Genomic DNA, 22,220 nt, shown 5'->3' with positions numbered 1-22,220 from the left:
AAGAAAACAAGAAAGCAACAGCTCACTATACCTCTAAAATGCGCTTCAAAGCATCCAAGTAGTTCTTCTCACTTTCCAATATAGATTCTAGTATGTACCTTCTAATAACCTGTTGAAAACAATAAAAAATGACTCCTTTTAGATACATTTCCAAACAATTTCTATTTTAGAATTTTTTCAAGGCCAGCATATTTTTTCTGAGGTGCTACAGGGATGCTACTCCTATTTCAGGTCAGGGACTGGAAAGCTTGTCAGGACTGTTGAAAAACTGTACAGAGCAAAATACAGGCAAACACTAGAGGAGAGCCTGCTTCAGGCTTCTAAAAATGAAAAATGGGGCAATTAAAATGTCTTTCAAAAGAACAATGATCCAAAGAACAAGACCAGAGCCACAGCTGAGTGACTTAAGAATCTTTGTGAAGAAAATGAATGTTTGTGAGGTGCCCAGTCAAAGTCCTAACTTTCCCGATAATCACACTGAGAATCTGTAAAAAGACTTGAAAACTGTTGTCCAACAACAATCTCCCGGCTACCTGGAAGAGCTTGAGCAAATCAGATAAAAGGAATGGGGGAAAAAATACACCAAACTGGTGTGCAAAGCTGGTGGAGACTTACTGAAGACTTGTGACTATGATTGCTGCCAAAGGCACATCTGCTTAATATTGAGTTCATAGGTATGAATACTTATGAAAACAACATATTTCATTTTTTTCTCTATTGGCACTATTGGTTTGGCCAGCATTTACTGTAATTAATGTTATCCTTTGGTTGACGTATTGAGGTTTTTAGTTTAAATTGTATGTGTATGCATCATATTGTAATTTTGCAAAATGGGAAACAACTGGAAGGGTCTGAATGCCTTTGAACTCACTCTATGACGTAAATTCATTACCCACCTGTTGTTGTGTGAGTCCCTCCGGCATGGGATTCATCACAGGCTCCGCATTGAGACACTCCACTTCAATAAACATACTGGTCTCCTCTTCAAGATCGCCAAACCTTCGATCTGAAAGGTTAATTAGGGGGACCAAGCTCAACACCAGGAATAAATTAACTTCACAGATTTTGGCCAGGTGTAAATTCACAAAGTTGTACAACATCAGTGAAAAACATCACCTTACACTATTTAACTACTTCTTATTGACATTCAGTGCTCAAATGACGTGAACTGGTTTCATGCTGGTTTCTGGTTCAAGAGGCACAAGAAAAAAAACAAGCTTTAAACTTAAACTTAAAAGTTTAAGTATTTCTAGACCTAAGAAAAGAAAGAAAATAGGAAACTGAAAGGCTCAAATATGCTTCTGCACAAAAAAATTATGTTTTAACATGACTTAGTGAAAACTATCATAGAAATCCCCTGGTTTTAATGCTTTTTCTTAATTCAATAATATAAGTTAGATACTAAAAATATAAGCACATAAGTACTTACACATACAGGCAACCCACTGTTTAGCTACATTGAGTATTCTAGGGGTGGGTTCTGAAAACATATTTCCACAAAATATTTTTCCTATGCACAGCACAGGTCCATGGTTTGTCTACTTGTGAAATAAAAGATATATGAGAGAGCAGCCCAGAAAGGCTTGGGAAGCCATCTCTTTTTTACCTTGATAAAAGGACTTGTTTTTTATGAATGAGCGCCCCTTCTTCACTGCTGCTTTGGTTTTCTCTAGTCCATCTTTGGTACCTTCTTTTGCTGCCTTCATCAACTTCTGCACCTTTAATAACATTTGACGACTATTAGCTTAGTAAAAATATGACCTGTTCCACAACAACAAGACTAACTTATTGTTTAAAAAACACATTGCTGCGTTAAAATGGTAAAAGACATCATGAACTACAGAAATGTTGTCATTTTAGATATTTCTTAACTACAGCGAAACCGTATGCACCTTTTCACAATGATACTCTGTGAAATCTATAACACATTACATAATGTTCTTCTGCATCTTAATAATTACATGGAAAGATTTCTCTATTGGATCAATATTTGTCAGTTGTGTCAGTTTCTTGTGGGTGGTCAAATAAAAATATGTTTAAATACTTTTAGCAAGAAATTCTTCACTATCAAACACCACCTCACTTTCTGGTTACACATCTTAATCTTTTGTTTATTATAGTTTCAAAATGAGATTATATAATACTCATAATACAATAATACTGCACAGAGCTGTAATTAAACGGCAACTTCTATACACAGTTGAAAACAAAATGAACAAGCATAATTTGAATAATTAACTACTGTGTTACTTTATTGGAATAATTAATATAATGTTTATTCAAGACAATGTCATTTCATGTGATCTATAGTACACTAAAGTTAACGAACAGTAAGAGAGGTCTAGTTATCTAAACATCATTCCAATTCACTCCAAAAAATACTCAGTCAGTTTTTTTGGAAATATCCACATTCATGAAAATTTAGGGAAAATATTCAACGATTTTCTGTTTCCAAAGGTCCTGTAGATTAAGAGTCAAATCCTTACATTCAGATATTGATTTGCTTTAGTAGTACAGTACAGTATATACAATACAGTACAGTTTTAAATATTAAAAATGGACCTCAACACTACTGACATATGAAATTTCACGATTAGTCCTAGCATTAAACTGAATTATTACAGTGCAAGGCAAAGTGAGATCCGTCTGTAAAAACCAGGCCTCATCGTACTTTACTGCACATGCTTTGTAACAACAATATGGAGGACAAATCCGATACAACAAATTGACTCTCGGTGCTTTCCTAAAACCTCAAATGAAAACAAAAGACATCTGCATTAGACTTTAAAAACTCAAGCATTTTGAGTTCTTTAAAAAAACATTGTGTTGAAACACATGAGTTGAACAAGGGGACTGGTATGAGCATGACCCTAGTATTTTTTTTTTTTAAAAGCATACCACACTTTTTTACAGATCCATGCAGAGTCTGTAACGTGTGAGTCACTGTGAGATGAAGTGCAAATCTTCCAGCAAGTCGAAGCAGAAAAAGCTCTTTGATGGGATTTGAATTCCATGCACTTGGCACCCAAAAATACAGCAAGATGTAACAAAATGCATCTCCTGACGCATCTTCTGACAAACTTTGATTAAATATTGCATGCAGAATATTTAACATTGCCCAAAGGAGGAACAGTTGCTGTATTTTGTATGATAGTGTAGCTAAAGAAACTAAAAAAGGAAGATCATACTGATGCTTCATGGAAATTTAGACTACCGATCAGGCTGTTTTAAAAAATCAGCAATTAAAGGAGTCTGGCAAAAAACAGATTAATAAGAGTGCAACGCTTTCAATACACAGAAGCTGGTAGGTTAATGAGTGGGGAGTAGGGACTGTTTTATACTAATCACTGTATAAAAGTAATGAACATCCCTGATTCTGAACAACCTTTATTTTTAAGAGTCTGTGATACAAACATACAGTACATGATAATATCTAGTAGCATGTCCTTTGATATTATATCATGCATGAACTACAGTATAAGGTATATAAGGCATTGGAACAAGCAGACTCTACTGTACATCACAGATTGATACAGAGGTTTAAATGGGCAGCTGCATCAGAGTGAATTTGATGCAAAAGAATATGTAATGGGAAAAACAGAAAGGAAAAGCACAAGTTTTTAGCTACCAAGCCTCCTTTCCCACCAGCTGAAATGTTGTGTTTCTCCTTTCTATTTTTCAACACGGAATTAACCTTTACTTGTTGCCGATACAGTTTCTGTCCAGTAGATCTTGAGTCTGGTCTTTGGAGGGGCTCATTCATGTGCTCCTGGACAAGTGCAGTGGCGATCATGTCGGGACTCAGTGGCATCAGAAGCTGCTGCCCATTTCACCTCCTTTGGAGCAAGTGGCTCTGGAGTACACTCTGTGGATGTGCTCCTTGGTACAAACCACTTTTCCAGTATAATGTTAGGTGGGGCTCTTGCAGGAATAACAACGCTGCCTGGGCCATCAGCGGTCTCTTCCCTGAATGCCACAGAACACATGGCCTGAAAGCTGGGTACCAGGCAAACTGACTTTGCCGATGATACAGATTTTTTTTTAAATCAGTGAACCCAGATGTTCAAGAATGGGTGACACCAAAGGACATCATCCTTTCCTTCATCCAGTACCAGAAATGCATAGTACAGTGTAGTTGGTTTTATTGTGGTTCTGTCACAGACTGTTAAAATAAAGGAAGTGGGGTTCAATTTCTCATGGTAGGGCATCAATTATTGCCAGATATGGTACAAAGCTTATATTCCAAATAACATTCTTGGAAGGGTTTTTATAGAGAACCTGGAACCTATAAGGAAAATTCTTTCTATTGTTATGTATTGAATACAGGGAGCACCCTTGATTTCTATCATCCTAAAATCTAAAGCTAAACACATACAGTAACATGACAACAGTGGTATTGCTTCTAAGGGGTCATTCCATGTCAATTATCTACAAATGTACTTGTAGCAATAATAAATATTGACAGCATGTGGTTTAATGATTTAAGTCCTTAAGCTTTGCTGATACACCAATGTTTGTAAATAAACCTGACTTCCGACAACCTCTCTTCTACCCAGTGGGAGTCCGTGTTTACCGTTCAATTTACCTTCCGTTCGTGCTTCTGCTTAATCTGCTGAAGCTCTACTGTCCCCACTGTGTTTGCCATTAGATCTTTCATCTTTTTCTCATAGTGTTCTTTCAAGCGAGTCAGATCTTGAGAAAGCTGAACGAAAGTAAGGGAAGCGTTAGCACTTGCGCTTTGAAGATGCAAAGCCAGAGAAGCACCCAACCCCCCCCCCCCCGCCCCTCAAAAAGAACAACCCTTCAAAGAAGAACAGAAGATTTCTTTGAAGAAGCCTTCAGAAGGATAAACCCAGGGCTTTCCTGGCAGAATACCTATAATGCTCGATGGGGAAATTCAGCACAGATTTTTAACCCCATTCCTTGCAGTCAGAATTTCCAGGGTAAGTGAGATGTGTTTCACTGCAGACAAGGACTACAATAACAACAACTTGTAAAGCCTGAAGTACAGCAGACACCGGGTTAATGTATTTATTACAAGTGTTAAAAAAAACAGCTCTTCCCTTTCACAATATAAGAATGTCTTAGAACACTGTTTCCTGTTCTGGTCCTGAGCCTTCTGGCTTTTGTTCCTACTGAGGTCTTGGTTAATTAAGCTTATTGAATCCATAATTCACCCAATATCCTAATTTCTATTGTTTTGCTGCATTCGGGTCTTTGATTCAGAAATAATCTCCTTTGTTTGTATTATTTCTGAGCATTATTATAATGCTGTCGAGACCCACTGTTTTAATTCCACCGTGCAACAGCAAACCCACATGAGGGGAATTCTGAAACAGCTTCTGGCACAAGGTTATTTCTGATTCCTATAAAGTATTTTGGTACTGTATATACTCTATATTTTTTTCCTTTAAAAGAGTTACCATGTACAAAAGTAAAGAAAATAGCTAACTGTTTTTCGAGCTCCGCTGTATAGTGTTGGACACTAGTGATATGAGTTTCTGGAGCTTGGCAATTGCTTGTCTCATCTCTTATTGCTTTTATTTTAATACCCTCTTTGTGAAAGTTAAGCACAATATTAAAAAGACTTACACTATAAAAAAAAACTTTCTGAAACCTTATCCTATGCACTGTACATTGCATATTTGTGGTATGCTATTGTATAGTAATATACAAAGAGTATTAAATAAAGGTAAAACACTATGTTTTTAAATGTAACAAAGTAGAACTAGGAATTTATGTCATCTGCACCAAATGGTGCCTAGTGACTTGATAGTCAGAGCAATGTATTTGCAAAGCTTTGGGTAATGGGAATCTTGGTTATAATCTACGATTATAACAGCAGCATATTTGTGAATCAACAGATAGAGAATCAACTTATACCTGTATTTGTTGTCACTCTCAAGGATGGCTTTTTGTTGTAACATCAAGAAACATGTAAAATAATTTATATCTCAGATAACACAATGTTTTAGACCTGAAGCAATACAGTAATAATATCAGACGCCCACACAGCATTCTGAGTGCAATCTATTTTACTTTAACACTAGCATGTTGTGGAAAACTGATTTGTTCCTTTGACTGAACTTTATGGTGCTGAGCACAAAATCTAAACAATTTACTGTGAAAATATCTCACGAATCTGAACAACTATCTAATTTGTATAATTCAGTTTGAAACCTCCAGTCAAGTGCCAGTCAAGCCACTTCTGTGAAAGTCATCTTGAGAATATCATAGCCATTAGCCCATTAACTGCTGGTCAATTTTAAACAGGGCCTTGGTTCACAGCATTCTGAAAAAGGCTGAGGAAACATAGTAATTACGCAAAAAGGATCAAATTTAATGGCACAAATATTATATGAAAGGAGTTTTTTTTCTTTCACAAGAGGATAGAAGAGAACATAAAAGAAGCACATCAAATGTGCAGATTGTGTAAAATGTTTAAAAACGATCGTAATATATGAGGTTACGTTTGCAATGCCAAAATACAGAGCTGTTACACTTGTATCAGCATCACGTATCTTACATAAGGACAATGAGTAACTCAATATGTAATGATGAATAATATATGCCAAACTTCATTTTTCAATAATACCTCTTCTATGTTTCTTTTATCCATTATCTTATCCTCTTGCTCAATGTTTCTTACCTTTCTTTTGTACATTACACAGAAAAAAAACTATGTCTGAAAGCAGGAATTTGTCATGAATTCCTTGTTCAAGAAATCCAAAAGAAAAACATGTCTTGTTACATTTTCCTGAATATGTATTTTTCCTTTGCAGCACGTATATCCAATTTAAAACAGAAAAAGAAAATGTAATTTTTGAAATTGTTTTTAAAGGTACTAAACGCAAGGCTTAATATGGCCTACTTATGTATGTTTAAATTCTTTACTTAAACTATTAGATTTGGTGGACAACACTGTCTCAGAATTTAAATCATCCCTTTCCCGCAATCCAGTGCAGTAAAACAGTGATTCCCAGCGTATCCTGATGGTCCAGCCACTGACTGCTGGATTGAAGGCTGGAGTTGAAAACCAAACGGAAGTTACACACGTGCGTTTTGCTCCTGGGGGATTTTCCTCTGAGGAAGGAGTCCGGAAGGCCATTCTCCGTCCTGCCCTCGGTGTCGCTCTGCTCATCGTAGCTCTCGAATTCGCTGGAGCTCCAGCCGTTGTCCAGAGAGCTGCTCCCTCCCTCCTCTCCCCGTTCCACATCATCGTAGATCATTTCATCCGGGTCTGGCGAAACGTGCAGAGAGGTAAGATCAGATTTCGTTAACAACCCACGCACGCGAGGAAACAAGCGCTTCAATACAAAAGGCGGTTCAAAAACAGAACAAATCAAAATATTTAGGAAGGCAGAACCTGTCAGGGACACAGGTCTCTCATCTGTCATAGAAGTAGACATACTTTACCTGTGGTGGAGTCTGAGTTTTCCCTGGGCACATCATCATAAATCACTTCATCGGGATCTAGATATAAAACGAGATTCTGAAAACCTGCAATTGACAGTACTGGCGGATGACAGCCTCTGTTGTAAATGAAAAAAGAATGTCATGCCACAATGCAGTAAAAATGAAAGAGGAAGTGATTGCAAAATAAAATCTAATTAAGTGGAAAGTAACCCTGCTTACTGGAACTTTTACCAGAAATGTATGAGTGGATGAACTGAAAAAAAAACTTGCATCAATAGCAGCATTTTCATGAATTAAGCAAAAACTTACAACTTACACATGAACTTACAACCTAGAGATGAAAGCAACGACACCAAAGTATAACTGTTACATTTAGCATATTTCAGTACGAGGAAAGTGCATGGCCTTGCTTTAAATATTTGAATTATTCTGACATAAATATTCAAGAAATGATCCAACAGAAGTGTGAAAGATAATTAGAGCTACAAAGAAGAACTTAGGTATAATTAGGAAAACCTACTTTCCATCCAAGCAGTGTTTGCTGGGTCAGCAACCCATCTTGATAAAGCATCTTCTTCCTTAATGACTGGGTGATCTTCACTAAAAACACTTTAGATTTTATTAAGAATTGTAACATGTTAATAAAAAAACATACTATAAATTAATAAATCATCTACATTACTGTACATCCTGCTGTGAAAAATATGATAGTCAACAAATTATTTCTCCAATCCAGAATGGGAGAAAATTTGGACAAATGCTTAATTTCCTCAAAAGTTCAAATACAATACACAGTTTACGATCATAAACGCAAAAGTAAACCACAAAAGACATATTAACACCAAATGTCTTAATTGAAATGGTAATAGTTCTGATTGCTAACAGCAATTTTACTTACAGAGTTAGCACAACAGAGACACCTATCCTTACAGTACCCCAAAAATATTTGGGTATTATAATAAATATTTTATCCAAAGATAAATATGGAAATTTCATTTTACTACGAGAGTTTCTTGAATCAGAACCAGTCTTTATATAAATATACAATAGGGTTTATAGCAATAAATTCCATGCCCATCTGATGTTTGCCTTTAGGAACAATGTTTCCTGGACCGATGAGTCAAAAGTAGGACTCTTTAGCAAAAATCAATAGAATAACCTGGATGTCTTGCCATCATTGATACAACATGAATTCTGCATGACTCTAGAGGTCGATGTCAGGTCATCCATTTGTGACCTCAAGTTACACTGAAAGTGGGTTTTGCAGAAAGACTGTGATACTAAACATACAGATGTACAAAAGAATGTACAAAAGTGATGTGAAAGACTGATCAATGGTTACAGGAAATGTTATTTTTCAGTCATTGCTGCTCAAGTGGCTGCCACCAGTTATTGAATCTAAAGGTTCACATACTTTGTGATACATGGATATTGAATCTTTGCATATTTTGAGTTCGTACACATTTTTAAAGAGTAGCATGTTTTGTGTCATTTTTTTCATCACGTTGACTTTATCTATTATTAGATCTAACAACAAATATGTGAAATCCTAATCCTACAAATATGTGAAATCCTAAAAGTTCACTAACGTTTTCTCGGCACTATACAATGAGAACTTAACTGCAGTAATCAATATGACATACTGTACCTGTCTGCGGACAGAGTGTTGCTGGTTCCAAGGACAGTTACTGGAGAAAGAAGAAAAAACAGTGCAGCTCACAACACTGGATCAATACAAAAATCAATCAACTGTTTAGCATCGAGACAAAGTAGAAAAGGCATAATTAGAAATGCATTTTTTTATGCCAAACACAGCAAGAAAAAAGAAAATCAGCAAATTGACAGGGGACAGAACTATCAAAACATGCTTGGTGTAAAGTATCCACAAGAGGGAGTTGTGATACTCTTAGTCAAAACTGTTTTCCTTTGTGCTGCAAAAGTGTGGTCCGTTGCTCAGCCTCAGTATTACATACACCAAGAAAGCTGCTGATAATAGTGTACATACATAGGTTATCTTATGAGCTAGTTGGAGCACTGTTTCATTTTGCATCAATTAGTTTGTTTCAATAACGAGCTACCACATAAATAAAGCAAAACATGACTAAAGTATTTTAAAGCGTATGGTTTGCAAAATATCTCATGCAGAGAGGACTAGTACTCAAAATTTCAAAATTTTGACTCAAAAAGTCAAACAATCCAAATACATCAACTAAAAAAAAGCATCTATAATTTGCGTAATGTATACAAATTTGTCGAATGTGTCTTTATCAGTGCCATGGCTGGAATTTTTCAGGCCCTACTGTCATGTGCTTCGCCAATCCAGATCTAAATGCATTCACTTGGCCTCCCCTTTCCTGTCAGTCAGCACCCTGTCACGGTTCCCAGGAGAACTCAAGCCAAACACACTGTTGATTTCCTCTCATGGCCCTGACAGCTCAACTCACTCGCTTCACTTAACAAGTGAGCACAGAACTCAGCCACATTTTTTACCACCCTTGAAGCTACATATCTGAAGTCTGTCAAATGTATTTTACCAGCAAGCAGCTGTCCCGCCTTTTCTGAATTTATTGGTCTTAATTTACTTGATATTGTGAAAGTTATTCCATATTATGTGGAAGGGCATTTAAAACTGAGAAGAGGAGGCACTTCCTTACCCAAAGGGCTGTGGGTTGTGGAACAAGCTAATCCCGCCATGTTGTTGAAACCAATAACCTGAATTTTTCCAGTAATAGCTGAAAGAGATCCTTGGATCAACTAGCTACCAAACAGGCTAGATGGGTTGAATCTTGGTGGCACCATGGCTCGTCTTGTAGGGTGTCTGTCTACGGTTGGTGAGAGTCCAGGTTCGAATCCTTGGCTCTCCAGACTATAGAGCATGTGGTGTTTGTGGGGCCAGTAGGGGGTACTAATGCCCCAGTATAGTGATGGGAACACTATACTGTAAAAAGGTGCTATCCGTCAGATGAGGCGTACCGAGAAACTGAGGTTCTGACTCTCTGTGGTCATTAAAAATCCCAGGGCGTTTATCAAAAAGAGTAGTGGTGTAACCCCGGTGTCCTGGCCAAATTTGCTCCTGGCCTTTACCAATCATGTCCTCCTAGTAATCCCCATCTATGAATTGGCTTTATCACTCTGCTCTCCTCCCCACTGATAGCTGGTGTGTGGTGAGTGTTCTGGCGCACTATGGCTACCGCTGCATCATCCAGGTGGATGCTGCACATTGGTGGTGGTAGAGGGGAGTCCCCATTACCTGTAAAGCACTTTGAGTGGACTGCCCAGAAAAGCGCTATATAAATGTAAGGAATTGTATTATTATTATTCATTTTGTGGAATTTCATGATTTCAGCTGATAGTTTCTGCCTTTGTTCCTTAATATATTGCTTATCTGTAACGTTTTCACATGGAGAGGGGTGTAGTAAGCTGGCAAAGGATATAGTTCTGTCTACAGAATGATACAAACACACATTAAATACAGAACATTCTTTATAATTGATGGCATTCAACCTCAGACATTCAATTCATGGTCATCTTAGCCATCTAGTGTCTCACCATAATTGCACTGTGATTTTCACGACACTAACCCAGTCGTGGAACTCTTCACTAAAATTACAGAAGGAAAAGCACAGCTCAGCAAAACCAGAGGTTTGAAGGGGACTAAATATAGTCTCCACTTCCTTTTAGTAAATCTTTCTAAAAAAGGTTCACAGGAAAGAAACAGCAAATACAGCACCAGAGCCAGAGCGCAATCACCACTCCGCCACAGTAAAGATAAAGATGAAGGCACACTTCACGAGCAATTCTGTGATCCCGATAATAGGGATTTACCTTCCTCATCAACGGAAAGATGGCGAATGATGACCGGAGTGGAGTAAGCTGGCTTGATCAGAGGAACATTTGAGGGCACAGCATATCCACAGGGCACAGGCACCGCATAACCACTAGGAACTCGTTGGCTCCCAGAGTCCTCTGGGCCACCTGCCTCTGTGTCTGGAGAGCAAGGCTGTTGCTGGAGGGGGCTGATGTCGATGACAGAGTAGGGGTTTGCCCTCCCAGACCTAGAGATGGTCCTGGGGGCCGCAGAAGGAGGCATACGTTCTTCACTGGAACCATCTTGCTCTGGGAAAACGAAAACAGGACATTTGTCTCACACAAAAATGGAGCAGCACGTAACCTCACCCTCAACCTGCCTTTTTAAAGGGGAACTGCAGTCTCCATTTCTCAGACCGGTTATTGAATCTTGGTAACAAAATACATTGATGTTATAAGAACAAATTACAAACTTCAAATTAAGCACAAAACCGTGAACTTTGTTAAAGTACTCTAAGTCGCCACGTTGACGCAGCTCGCATTCGAAGCAAAGTGGCCCCTTCCTGTTCACTAGTCTCTGTCATGAATAATGGTATGGGATGGACGAGTGTATAAATACAGGCTGTGCATCAGACAATTCACTGCAGAAATGTTCCAACGTGATCTGCATGCAGAGTTAATAAGTAAGTAGTATTTGTCTGCAAAACTATCACAAAATCAAACGCAATATTTCTCTTGGATTAAAAGAGGCTGCTTGTTTACAATGTCATTGGGCCAGAACACGTCACCAGAAGTTTATGTTGCCTCATTCTGAATCGCAGAACATGGCACTGCCCATACCTGGAAATTTTGTCTATTTTGTGATGTATTTTACAAGTTACTGTGCTCATTTTACTTTTATTGTGGTTTGAAATTCACTCATCAATGCTGATTCTTTCTAACCCTGAAATATAAAAATAGCATTGCAGGATCCCCTTTAAGACCAAATGTTGTTGTTGGTTTTTTTTAAATGACTTAATTGTGATCTGGGCAAGCCCAGTTAGATTCATCAGACAACCTGACATGAGGTCCTGGCAGCAAGAAAAGTCATGAAGCCTGCACAACACAAAGTTAATGTATCTCGAGACTTCAAAAAGACTTTAGTTGAGAGGACATACAGGGTAATAGTCTGGCTACTAACAGGGTTACAAACAAAACAAATAAATCAAGATCAAATCAATTAGACCTCAGAAGGGGAAATGGCAAAAAGATTCCATGCAACCAGAAAGCACTGTGTTGTGTCAAGACCCAGGTGATACTACTTTATATACCCAAATACAGTGTCTATGTAATGTACAGTACATGATGACTTAAGAACACAAAAGTGCATGCATAATGAAGGATACAGAAACTTAAAAATATTTTTAGATTCACTGATATTATGGAAGGCACTAACATTTAAGGGCACTCAAGGAAAAAAAATCACTTTAAGCACTAGAATTACAGTACTAGATTAGCACCAGGTGAAGTTTGTTTTTCCTTAAAAACTGTAAAATTAAATGTGGCAACATGGGAAGCCACCTTGGGAATGTGGGTCTTTCTTTGGATGAGAGACTTCGGACACATTACCTCCAGGGCTGCTGTGTCTTCTACTAAGTGGTTGCCCTTCTGAAGGACCATGCTGAAAGGCCTGGGGATCTTGAGCATCGAACTGGTTCTCGTAATCAGGCACAGGGGGAACAGGAGGCTGTCTGTCAGCTTCAGGAACTTCGTCCCCACTGTCGTCAAACGCAAACTGCTCTCCTTCCTCTTCGTCGGCATATGGCAAGTCTTCCTCCAGCGCTACAGAGAGAGGAAGACGTTTTTTTCATGCTGTTTGATATCCTGATATACCCTCTCAATAAGAGCTGCTGCTCTGTCGTCTGGCCACTCGAACCACTAATACTGAGTTTCCTCCACCAGTCAGTCAACTGGTCACTCAGTGCATCCTGGCCTTGAATAAAGTAATCTCTCCAACACATAAAGACATCCACAAAGGTCAAATCATCTGGCTTAATCAAGTGGGATGGGAACATTTCATTAAAAAAATCATAACATTTCTGTACAACACACTGGAAGACAATAAAAATTCAAATACAACTCAGAAATTTATCAACTCCGTTATATATGGCTTTACAATAAAATTAGATACGTATTCTTTGACATGAAGGACACTAAGTAAACATTTTTTTAAAGGGGCTGGTCTTATTTGAGTAGAACAGAAAGACATTTCAGATGAAAAATCTTTCAAGGCACTTATTTCTAAATGCTATTCTAATTCTATCTAAATAAAAAAGGAATGCCTTCCTTCAAAGCTGGCAAAAAAACTAAAATGCCAGCTGAGACATGAAGCACAGTGATAGTCACATTATATCACAGTGTGAATCAAAACGCCATGGCAACAGGAATGTCAGTTTGGAGCTATAAAAAATATAATCAGATTGTACTCATTTTTTTGCCAATGTGCTATCTACTAGTCGACTTCTGAAGTCACAGATCACTTTTTCATACAGTACTTCTCATATTATAATAACAAGGTAAAACGACAATGCTGTAGTTATCAGAATACTTATTCTATTTAAAAGCTGTAACTCAGAAGTTCAGAGTTTACAACACTTGGCATTTTTCATAACTGTAATTAAGTGTTGATGGACCATAAGGACCAAATGTACCACAAAAGTCAGAAAATGAAATTCCAACTATGTGTCTCTGAATTAATTGTCCTGTCTAAAACAGTTTTCAAATGTCCTGTTTTATCATACAAGTAATGTTACCTATGAGACGAAAACAATCCTTATACCAGATTAATATGGCTTGCATCAACTCTGTATTGCTGAGCTGGTGTATAGCTGAGCCACAAAGATGGCAGCTGATCCCTCGTGTGACAAACTCTGCCATCACCATGTCTGTTGACGGTCTGCTCTGAAGCTCTAGTTTCTAAAGCACTGCCACATTTTTTTTACATGGAGAAGACAATACTTAACAAAAACTGAAAAGAAGTGAAAGTGGTCAGAAATATTAAAGATGAAAAAAAAGGTTATACAAATGTTAATATTAGGCTACTATGGTAATAGATCAGTACCCCATAAATCAAGCTAAACAGAACAGGGAGGAGATGGCATTGTGAGAGTCTCCAAACTCTTGCAGTATTTAAACGTGTGAATTGTTAACACTCCCACAGTTTTTTTGGGAAATATTCCACAGGTGCCCTGTGCACAGCTTAACTTTGTTCCATTCTCAACGTTAAACTGAATTCTAATCGACTGAAGGGAAATATCCATGCAAAAACAAAAACTCCCACAATGTATCATGGAAATGGATTTGTTGTTGTCTCCCAATTAAGAGCGGCTGCTGAACAATGATTAACTCTCAATTACCTGAGTTTGGAAAGGAAGAAAAAAGACATTTTCCATGAGTCTGTGAGACAAGCAGAGTGATTTAATCTCTCTGTTTTTCGTGCCAGTGAATAAATCAATAGAAACTTTAATGGTGACATCAAGGTCCCTTCAATTCCCATTAAGAATCTTACACAGACCTTCGTTAACCAACAGCATCTGAAACTAAGGAGCCCAGACTATTGCATTATGAATGGCCTTTCAAAGTTTTACTTCCTTTTTGATACTGCAGCCTTCAGGTTCTGTATTTATTCAATGGGCTTTAAAACAAAAACTCAGAAGGAGGTAAAACCCTCATTTCATCCATGTCAACGTACCTACTGTACAAATACAAATATAATATTACCTACAAATACAACTATAAAGAAGGCTCCAAAGCCAAAACGTTATGGTTCCTTTCTTCTCTTTTCAGCATGGAATAAACCTTTTACTTGTTCCATAAACATCACATACAAATATCACTCTTCTCTTGGGGTTTAGACTGCCCCATCGTTACAAATCATGCCCCTTCTCTGCCTTAATGAAGTTTATTAGAGACATTTGGGAAGGTTAGATCCTAATTTCGCACGCATCCGACTGCCTCATTTTTTTAAGACTCGTACCCAGGCCTTCCCTTCACGTAACCCTCTCGTACACCCCTGCCTACCCATCTGCCCCCTTGCAGCAAACTCCCCAGCTCAGACCTCGCCATAGTGGGGGGGGGGGCTGGTTGGGCAGCCTTTCCACATGGCTCAGCTGCCACTCCCTCAGCGAGGTGAGTCATGCCAAACACTTTCTACATCTTTCATCCCTCTGTCGCACTGAACTACTGAAATTAAAGTCTGACCAAACTACCGAACTGAATTTAAGTTTGGTGTTGAATTAATGCAGAAAACATCTCACCTCAGTTAGGAGTACTATCCTGTGTGTTTTATTTATATTATTACTGGGAGTAAGTTTATTTTTAAAATAATCAACAACTTACTTAGCCAATGAATCAATTGATTATGCATGCTGTAAGCCACACCAGTGGATTTCACTTGCTATGGCAACTGAAGTTACTGTAGGGGATACAGCATTTAAGGTTTTAAAAAGATTTTTTATTTCTGGACACTGCTTTTTTTATAGTACATAACATCTCCAAAATACGAGTTTAAAAGCTGTTGCTAGGCTCTACATTCTTGACATGCTTACAATGTTTTTTTATTTTATTTCTGAATTAGTTTCTTCTCAGACTTTGAATCAGGATATTCAGTCACACAATGCTTCATTGAAGATTAAACACACGTTAAAAGAATTAGCCGTTTCTTCATTAGTGCTAAACTGAAAACAGGAGGTCTGACAGAATTTGTAACAGGAGAGTTAATAAAACTAATAGTAAAATGATTTTATTAAAACACAACAAGGACTTCTGGGTTTATTCTCAACCGCTAGAAGGGAAAATGCCAGACGACAGCCACCTCCCACAGTTTTACCAGCTTCTTCGATAGGAATGTGCAGCACTCACCAACGGGAAGCAGACAGAACGGATAAGTGTGTTGTTTACCTCCCATAATTTCTGATGAGACAAGCAAACAAATGTTCCAATAAATACAGTGAATGACTGCGTGAAGCACATGCTGTCAGTGCTTTAGTTGCTACTTCAGTAACCCTAATTTAACTCGGAGCAGAGGCGTGATTTTGAATCTGTGAGTTTTGCTGGTCGAACTCGCCTGGAGAAGGAGAAGGAGACAAAGCCAAGGCGCAGACTGCCCCACGCTAGGTGCCAGAGGGGAGAGGAGGGAGGCCTGTCTTCGCCACTACCTGGGCCGCGACCAGGACGCTCGTACGGGTAGCGCCGAGGCACGGGTGCTGGGGGTGCCGGGGGTAGAGGAAGTAGACGAGCAGACGTGGAAGGAGCTACACAGTCGGACCCACGCTGAGAGGGCAGCAAGCTGCTGGGGCCAGAGGGGCTCCTGAGGGACCAAGTGGGGAGCAGAGTAAAGGCAAGACATGGAGGAGAGTGCTGGGACCTTAGGCGGGGAGGAAGGAAGGCCGATGATGGAAAGGGGAAACGTTAAGAAGAGAGAAGAAGCGAAAAGGAGGGTGAGAGAGAGTGAAACAGTGAGAAGAATAATGGAGGGCTGCCCCGGAGACAACTATGGCTACGTCAATGGGATGTGCGACCGGCCCGCAGAAGAAGCACAGGACGTCAGGCTGATTTGGCTGCTGGAAGAGCCGTGAGTGGACTGGTGTTGCTCGATACGGATAGCTGGGGATCAGACCGACAGCCGGGAAAAGCTGTGTGCGAGAAACTGGGCAGGAGCGAAGGGAGTCGGTGATCCGTGGAGCGTTAATGTCCAGGAGAAACTGGGATTCTGAATTGGGCTGGAGGTCCCTAGGTTGCCGAGTCGGTGGGAGCAGTGTTTGGGGTTTGGTTTCCTTCGAGAAGGAGGGAGAAGGAGGCCACGGAGAGCTGTAAAATAAGGACAAGCTACAGTATACAGGCCGAATGGCCTCCTCTCGTTTATAACTGTCCTTGTGTTCTAATAACAATGTACAAGTACAGTCATTTACTGATGTATTCCTTTACGGCAATTATCTTGCTGCCCCAGTTGTGACAATACTGCTAGATGTGTAGGTTTTAGAATTTCTGTACAGACAGTTGTCTCGTGGTACAGAGAGGAGAGGACATGCACGCTGATGCAGTTTTGACAATCTGGAGGATTCTGCACCAACAGCTCCCTCTCTGCAGGCCATTTGGAATACTGTGAATACTGGGCTCTATATCAAAACTGTTTTAACTCTCAAGACTATAGAACCTCCGCATAAGCTGCCACATTAATAAAAAGCATTAAATCATAAACAGGACCCGTAAAATAAACAGAATATACTCAGAGCTTTCTTAAATCTCTTTACATTGCACGCATTTTAGAACAAATGTCAGCAAACGTAACTTTGTGTTCATTAATGGAGTATAGAAACCATACAGTAGTTCAATCTTAATCAGGCTTTCCCAGCTGATGTATTTAGACTTGAGAACCAATAAAGAACAAATTTATGGGTGCTCTCTAAAACATGTTTTGCAGTGGAGCCTGTAAAATAAAAACAAAGAAATGCTAACTAAGTATGACTGCGCATACATCTTGTGTAAAACAGATTTTATTTACCATCTGAAACTGGGAAGTGCAAAGAGAATGAGTTTTTTATAGTGTCAGGTTCCATTTAACCTATCAGACCTTAAAGACTGAGAGCACTTACAAAGTAATGATAGTATCAGGAACACCTGGAACACAAGCCTATCTCTGTTTCCATCTGCCATTCGGCACATAACAGCACAGAAAGACAAGCAAGAACGTATTTATAGAAGGCTTTCAATTATCCATGTTCACAAGGCAGCTAACTTTAGGTTATAAATTACAGAACAGCACAGGCTGATATTTTGGCTACTCTCTATACAGGTACTTTATATCAACTAAACGTTTTAGGAGTGTTCTGTCCTTGATACAACAGTTACATGCCTGCATACTGTAGCATGGTAAGAAACATAGTACCTTGTCCGCAAAGAGGGAAACATTTGTACAAAAACAACTGAAAAACATTTTCCACTGTCCTGTTTGAAATATTGTAAATCCCGTTGAGTCTTCACTTTTTAAGTTATCCTTTCATTCTCTAACCTCTTCTTCTAATTCAGGGTCATAGAAGAGCACCCTGAAAGGGACACCAGTCCATCGCAGGGCACACACAGACCACACTTGCCCCTGGGACAGTTTTCCCAGAAGCCAATTAACCTACCAGTATGTCTTTGAATTGTGGGAGGAAACCAGAGCGCCCAGAGAAAACCCATGCAAAGACAAGGAGAGCATAACAAAACCCATGCGGATAGCACCCCAGGAATTGAACCCAGGGCCCCAGCACCGCAAGGCAGCAGTGCTGACCACTGAGTCACTGTGCCACTTCTTTTCAGTCATGCCCTTCACAAAAGACACTTCCCTAAGAACGTCATTGACATAGTGGGGCAAACGTAAGGTAAAGGAGTCAAAGAGAAGCACATTTTATCATTTTTACCAATTAGTTATCTTAGCTTACAGTATATTGCCCCTTGAACGCTCATTCTGAATGCTTTGCACGTCAAAACACCTTTCTGCTAATGCGAATGAAACCTAAATTCGACCTTGAATTAAAAGAAGCGGTTCAAAAAATGGATAAATGAAACCCTGTTCATCCCACAGCTGAAAAAAATAAAAGAATATTTTTGCAATTTTCACTATATGGCTCTGTTAAATACGATGTGCTCAGATGAACACTTTGGATAGCAAGAAATATTAATGAAAAGAAATAATGACACTGAGGAGCACAGCCAGAAGCTCCTGTTTAATACTTAATAAAAGTGAAGAGATTCCCACACTCATTCATTTTTATTATTCAGGCCACCACAGCAGTGTGCATCTGCACAGTCCAAAGAAAAAAAACACCAGTTTTTTTTTTAATCTTCAAATTCTTTAACTGCACAGAGGTTGGTGGAGGATCTCAAGAAACATAAAGATCCCAGAAAGGAAGACATAAAATCTGTTCAGTTATTTTTCCTGTACTGTGTTTGCTTTTAAACAGTTTAACCAAAAAGAAAGGGGACATAAAAATAGTAATTGAGAAGAGACCATGTACATTTAAATCATTCTCATTACTTTTAGTAGTACAGTCAGTTCTAGTTTATTTCAAGATGGAAATAAGGAAATAAAAAGAATTTAGATGTTCACTGCGTAAAAAGCTAGCAGCAACTTGACTGGTCAAACAATCGACAATTCATCACAACAATATGGTTTTGTTCTTCTGTCCCCACTGCTTGGCCCTGCTCTGTAAAATTAGTCACTCTTTCAGATGAAATTCAGGCATCTCTCACCAACAAAGAACACAGCAGTCCAGCTGGGAGATGCATTCTTTTATTAAAGGCTTCTGTACTTCTGACACTGCAGTATTCAAAAATTGCAATACAGAGTTCATTGTTCGGGTTTTGCTCTCTTCCACACTTCACTTCTCAGTTTCATCCTACGTATTGTCAAGAGGCAGAGGCTTGGAATCTATGACTTGAAATCAATTTGCTTAGAGTGTCAAGCAAAAGCAAAAAGTCGGGGATATAACCAGTTGTTGGAGTCTGGAGTCTGATTTAAAAAGCTCTTTCTCCCATATTTTTAAAATTTCAAGTATGTTTTTTTTTTTATTTGAGAAAATATGAGAACCATTCAAACCATTTTAACAAGAAATACACATAAACTTTTAAGAACTTTCATAGCATTTTTAATAACTTCTAAATACCTTCTGATATACAGCAAATACTTCACCAGGGGTCAAACCATCATGGCTTTTATTATTCAAATACACATCTCTCCAACAATATAGCAGATATTTTGTAAATGCTACTAGCGTTACTACAATACACAACAGGATCTGCATCCAGATATTTATTGAACAAATTGAATGTGCTTCTAGTTCTTCTTATGTTGGCAGAAACATTAAAACAAAATAAGCTCGAACGAAAAAGTTTTGTGATCAGGAATTAAATAATATAAAGTCAGAATATTTTAAAAACTAGTGTCATGCACTTTTAAAAGTCTTTAAACATAACAATCATACAGTTGTCATGATTCAATTCTTTTTCAGCATTTCTATAACGCCCACGGTTACAACAGCACTAGAAGCTCTGAAGCTTAATGTATTCATCAATTATCAAGCACAATTACTGATATAAATATTTCCTGCACAAGCAAAGACTACAATGCCGTTTGAACCATGCTGTACTACAGCAATCAGTAGCTTAAACAGCTTGCAGTTCTAGCAATTATATAATTTTCTAAGTAGGCACCTGTGTCTTTTGGATGGATACGGGTACATATATAGTTGGCATAAATGCAATTTGGCATTTATTTTTGCTAAACCCGTCGAGCAGTTTCACTGTATTAAGGGTACGAATATATCTGGAGAGAACTGTAGATGTATGAACAGATGCTGAAGTCGGCAGTTGCTGAATGCCTGAACTGTTGGTAAAGTGCCCAGCTGCTGTGGGCAGATGGTGAAGTTACATCTTATTTTATCACATTAAGTCAACGTATTACCCAGTACTGCCAAAGCCACTCAGGCAACCTTTTAAAAACAAAACAAAATGCAGTGTACTGACCCAAATATATTTCACATCAAAGCTCACATCGGAAAAATTATGCTATGACGTAAAACTCACAATTTGATAAATAAACAAACTGCCCCTTACCAGTCAACAAACTCCTCTAAAAACATGCAAAGATGGTGTTTTCTGGCAGTGTATTAGAAGAGAAACCAAAATGCTTAAAATGTAGTGGGCAAAAATCTGCAGAACTTCATGTGTCTGCATGCCGCCTAGATGTCAACAAAATTATCGGTGCAGTTTGATGGTATAGTCAGCATGCTGCCCCAACTTTGGAGATGATGCTGTTATCGCAGACTCCAGTTCACCACCTGGCTGTGGCTAATTAATGTTTGTGATGTCACAACGGGTCGAGCTTGCCTTGCAAATTCACTGGCCGACTGAAGGAGACTTTGCACAAGTGATATACTGTATTCTTTGTGAAGTACTGGGAATAGTTAAGTCCGCATTTTGGCTATAAGAGAAACATCAATTGACTAATTAGGCTATTAAGGTATAAAATAGTGCCGAAAAACTAAGTCAGAGATTGAAATTGTGGAACTCGATTAATAGTTAATATTTACTGTCTACACATAAGAAACATCACTCCTGAAACTAGGCAATCATCTCAGAATGTAACAGAATAATTGCACAAACAAGCCAAAGTCTATTATTATTTTTCAAATCAAGTCCTTTGCAAAAGAAACTGGAGAAACAAAGGATTGTGGGGGCTGGAGTGAGCTACCCAGCCATGTTATTGAAGCTGAGACCTTGGCTTCTTCCAAGAAACAGCTCAGATGAGATCCAATTACCTGCTAGCAACCAGACATGCTCAATGGCCCCTAGCTTGGAGCTGTCTATTTGACTTACAGTACAATCATCATAGAAAATAAATCTATTCATTCATATTAAAAACAAATATCTATATGAATGATAAATAGGTCTTTTTATCCTGTAAAATCATAAGTTGTTAACAGATAATTATTATGAAATTATAGTAATTAGGCTATTACCATTTTTATTACATAATAGTAAAACAAAGGAATACAATGTGAAGATCAGACAAATCTCACTAAATCTAAAAATATTAATAAAATAATTGTGGTACTAGCACATTAACATAAAGCTGCACCAACGTTATTCAAGTTTCTAATTACTAACTTCAAGCACTGGGCTCCAGTATCCATTTCCTTGATATCCCATTTTCCCACAGTGTTTTATACCCGATTTAATAGGGGCTGCTGCAGCATAATGACTGCTACGTGTCACCCAGAACGCTGCAAAGGTACATAAAACACAGGCCAGATTGATCTGTAATCATAGGCTTTGGTGATTTATATGAAAACAAAAGATATTAATTGCCCCATTAAGACAAGGATTATTGGACATAACATAGTGATCACAGGATTGCCCAGGACTGTCCTGAAGCGCGAGGGCTTGAATTCAGTGGAAGTGGGTAGGAAGAAGCCGAT

The 22,220-nt window shown here is 38.5% G+C and overlaps 1 protein-coding gene across 1 annotated transcript in view; it reads right to left on the bottom strand.

The window, feature by feature from the left end:
* arhgef10 (Rho guanine nucleotide exchange factor 10) overlaps window positions 1-22,220 on the bottom strand; it is a 99,662-nt gene that overhangs the window by 58,018 nt on the left and 19,424 nt on the right. The window contains exons 3-12 of the mRNA XM_088908182.1: window positions 12,832-13,044; window positions 11,242-11,532; window positions 9,065-9,104; window positions 7,937-8,025; window positions 7,417-7,473; window positions 7,056-7,240; window positions 4,586-4,702; window positions 1,607-1,718; window positions 897-1,006; window positions 32-109 (exon numbers count right to left, since the gene is read on the bottom strand). Of these exons, the coding sequence (XP_088764308.1) occupies window positions 32-109; window positions 897-1,006; window positions 1,607-1,718; window positions 4,586-4,702; window positions 7,056-7,240; window positions 7,417-7,473; window positions 7,937-8,025; window positions 9,065-9,104; window positions 11,242-11,532; window positions 12,832-13,044 (1,292 nt within the window). The remainder of the gene's footprint in view (window positions 1-31; window positions 110-896; window positions 1,007-1,606; window positions 1,719-4,585; window positions 4,703-7,055; window positions 7,241-7,416; window positions 7,474-7,936; window positions 8,026-9,064; window positions 9,105-11,241; window positions 11,533-12,831; window positions 13,045-22,220) is intronic.

This window comes from Atractosteus spatula, chromosome 2 (genome assembly GCF_055471065.1).
Source record: "Atractosteus spatula isolate fAtrSpa1 chromosome 2, fAtrSpa1.hap1, whole genome shotgun sequence".
Classification (NCBI taxonomy): Eukaryota; Metazoa; Chordata; class Actinopteri; order Semionotiformes; family Lepisosteidae; genus Atractosteus; species Atractosteus spatula.
This window is presented reverse-complemented; position numbering and strand designations above follow the sequence as displayed.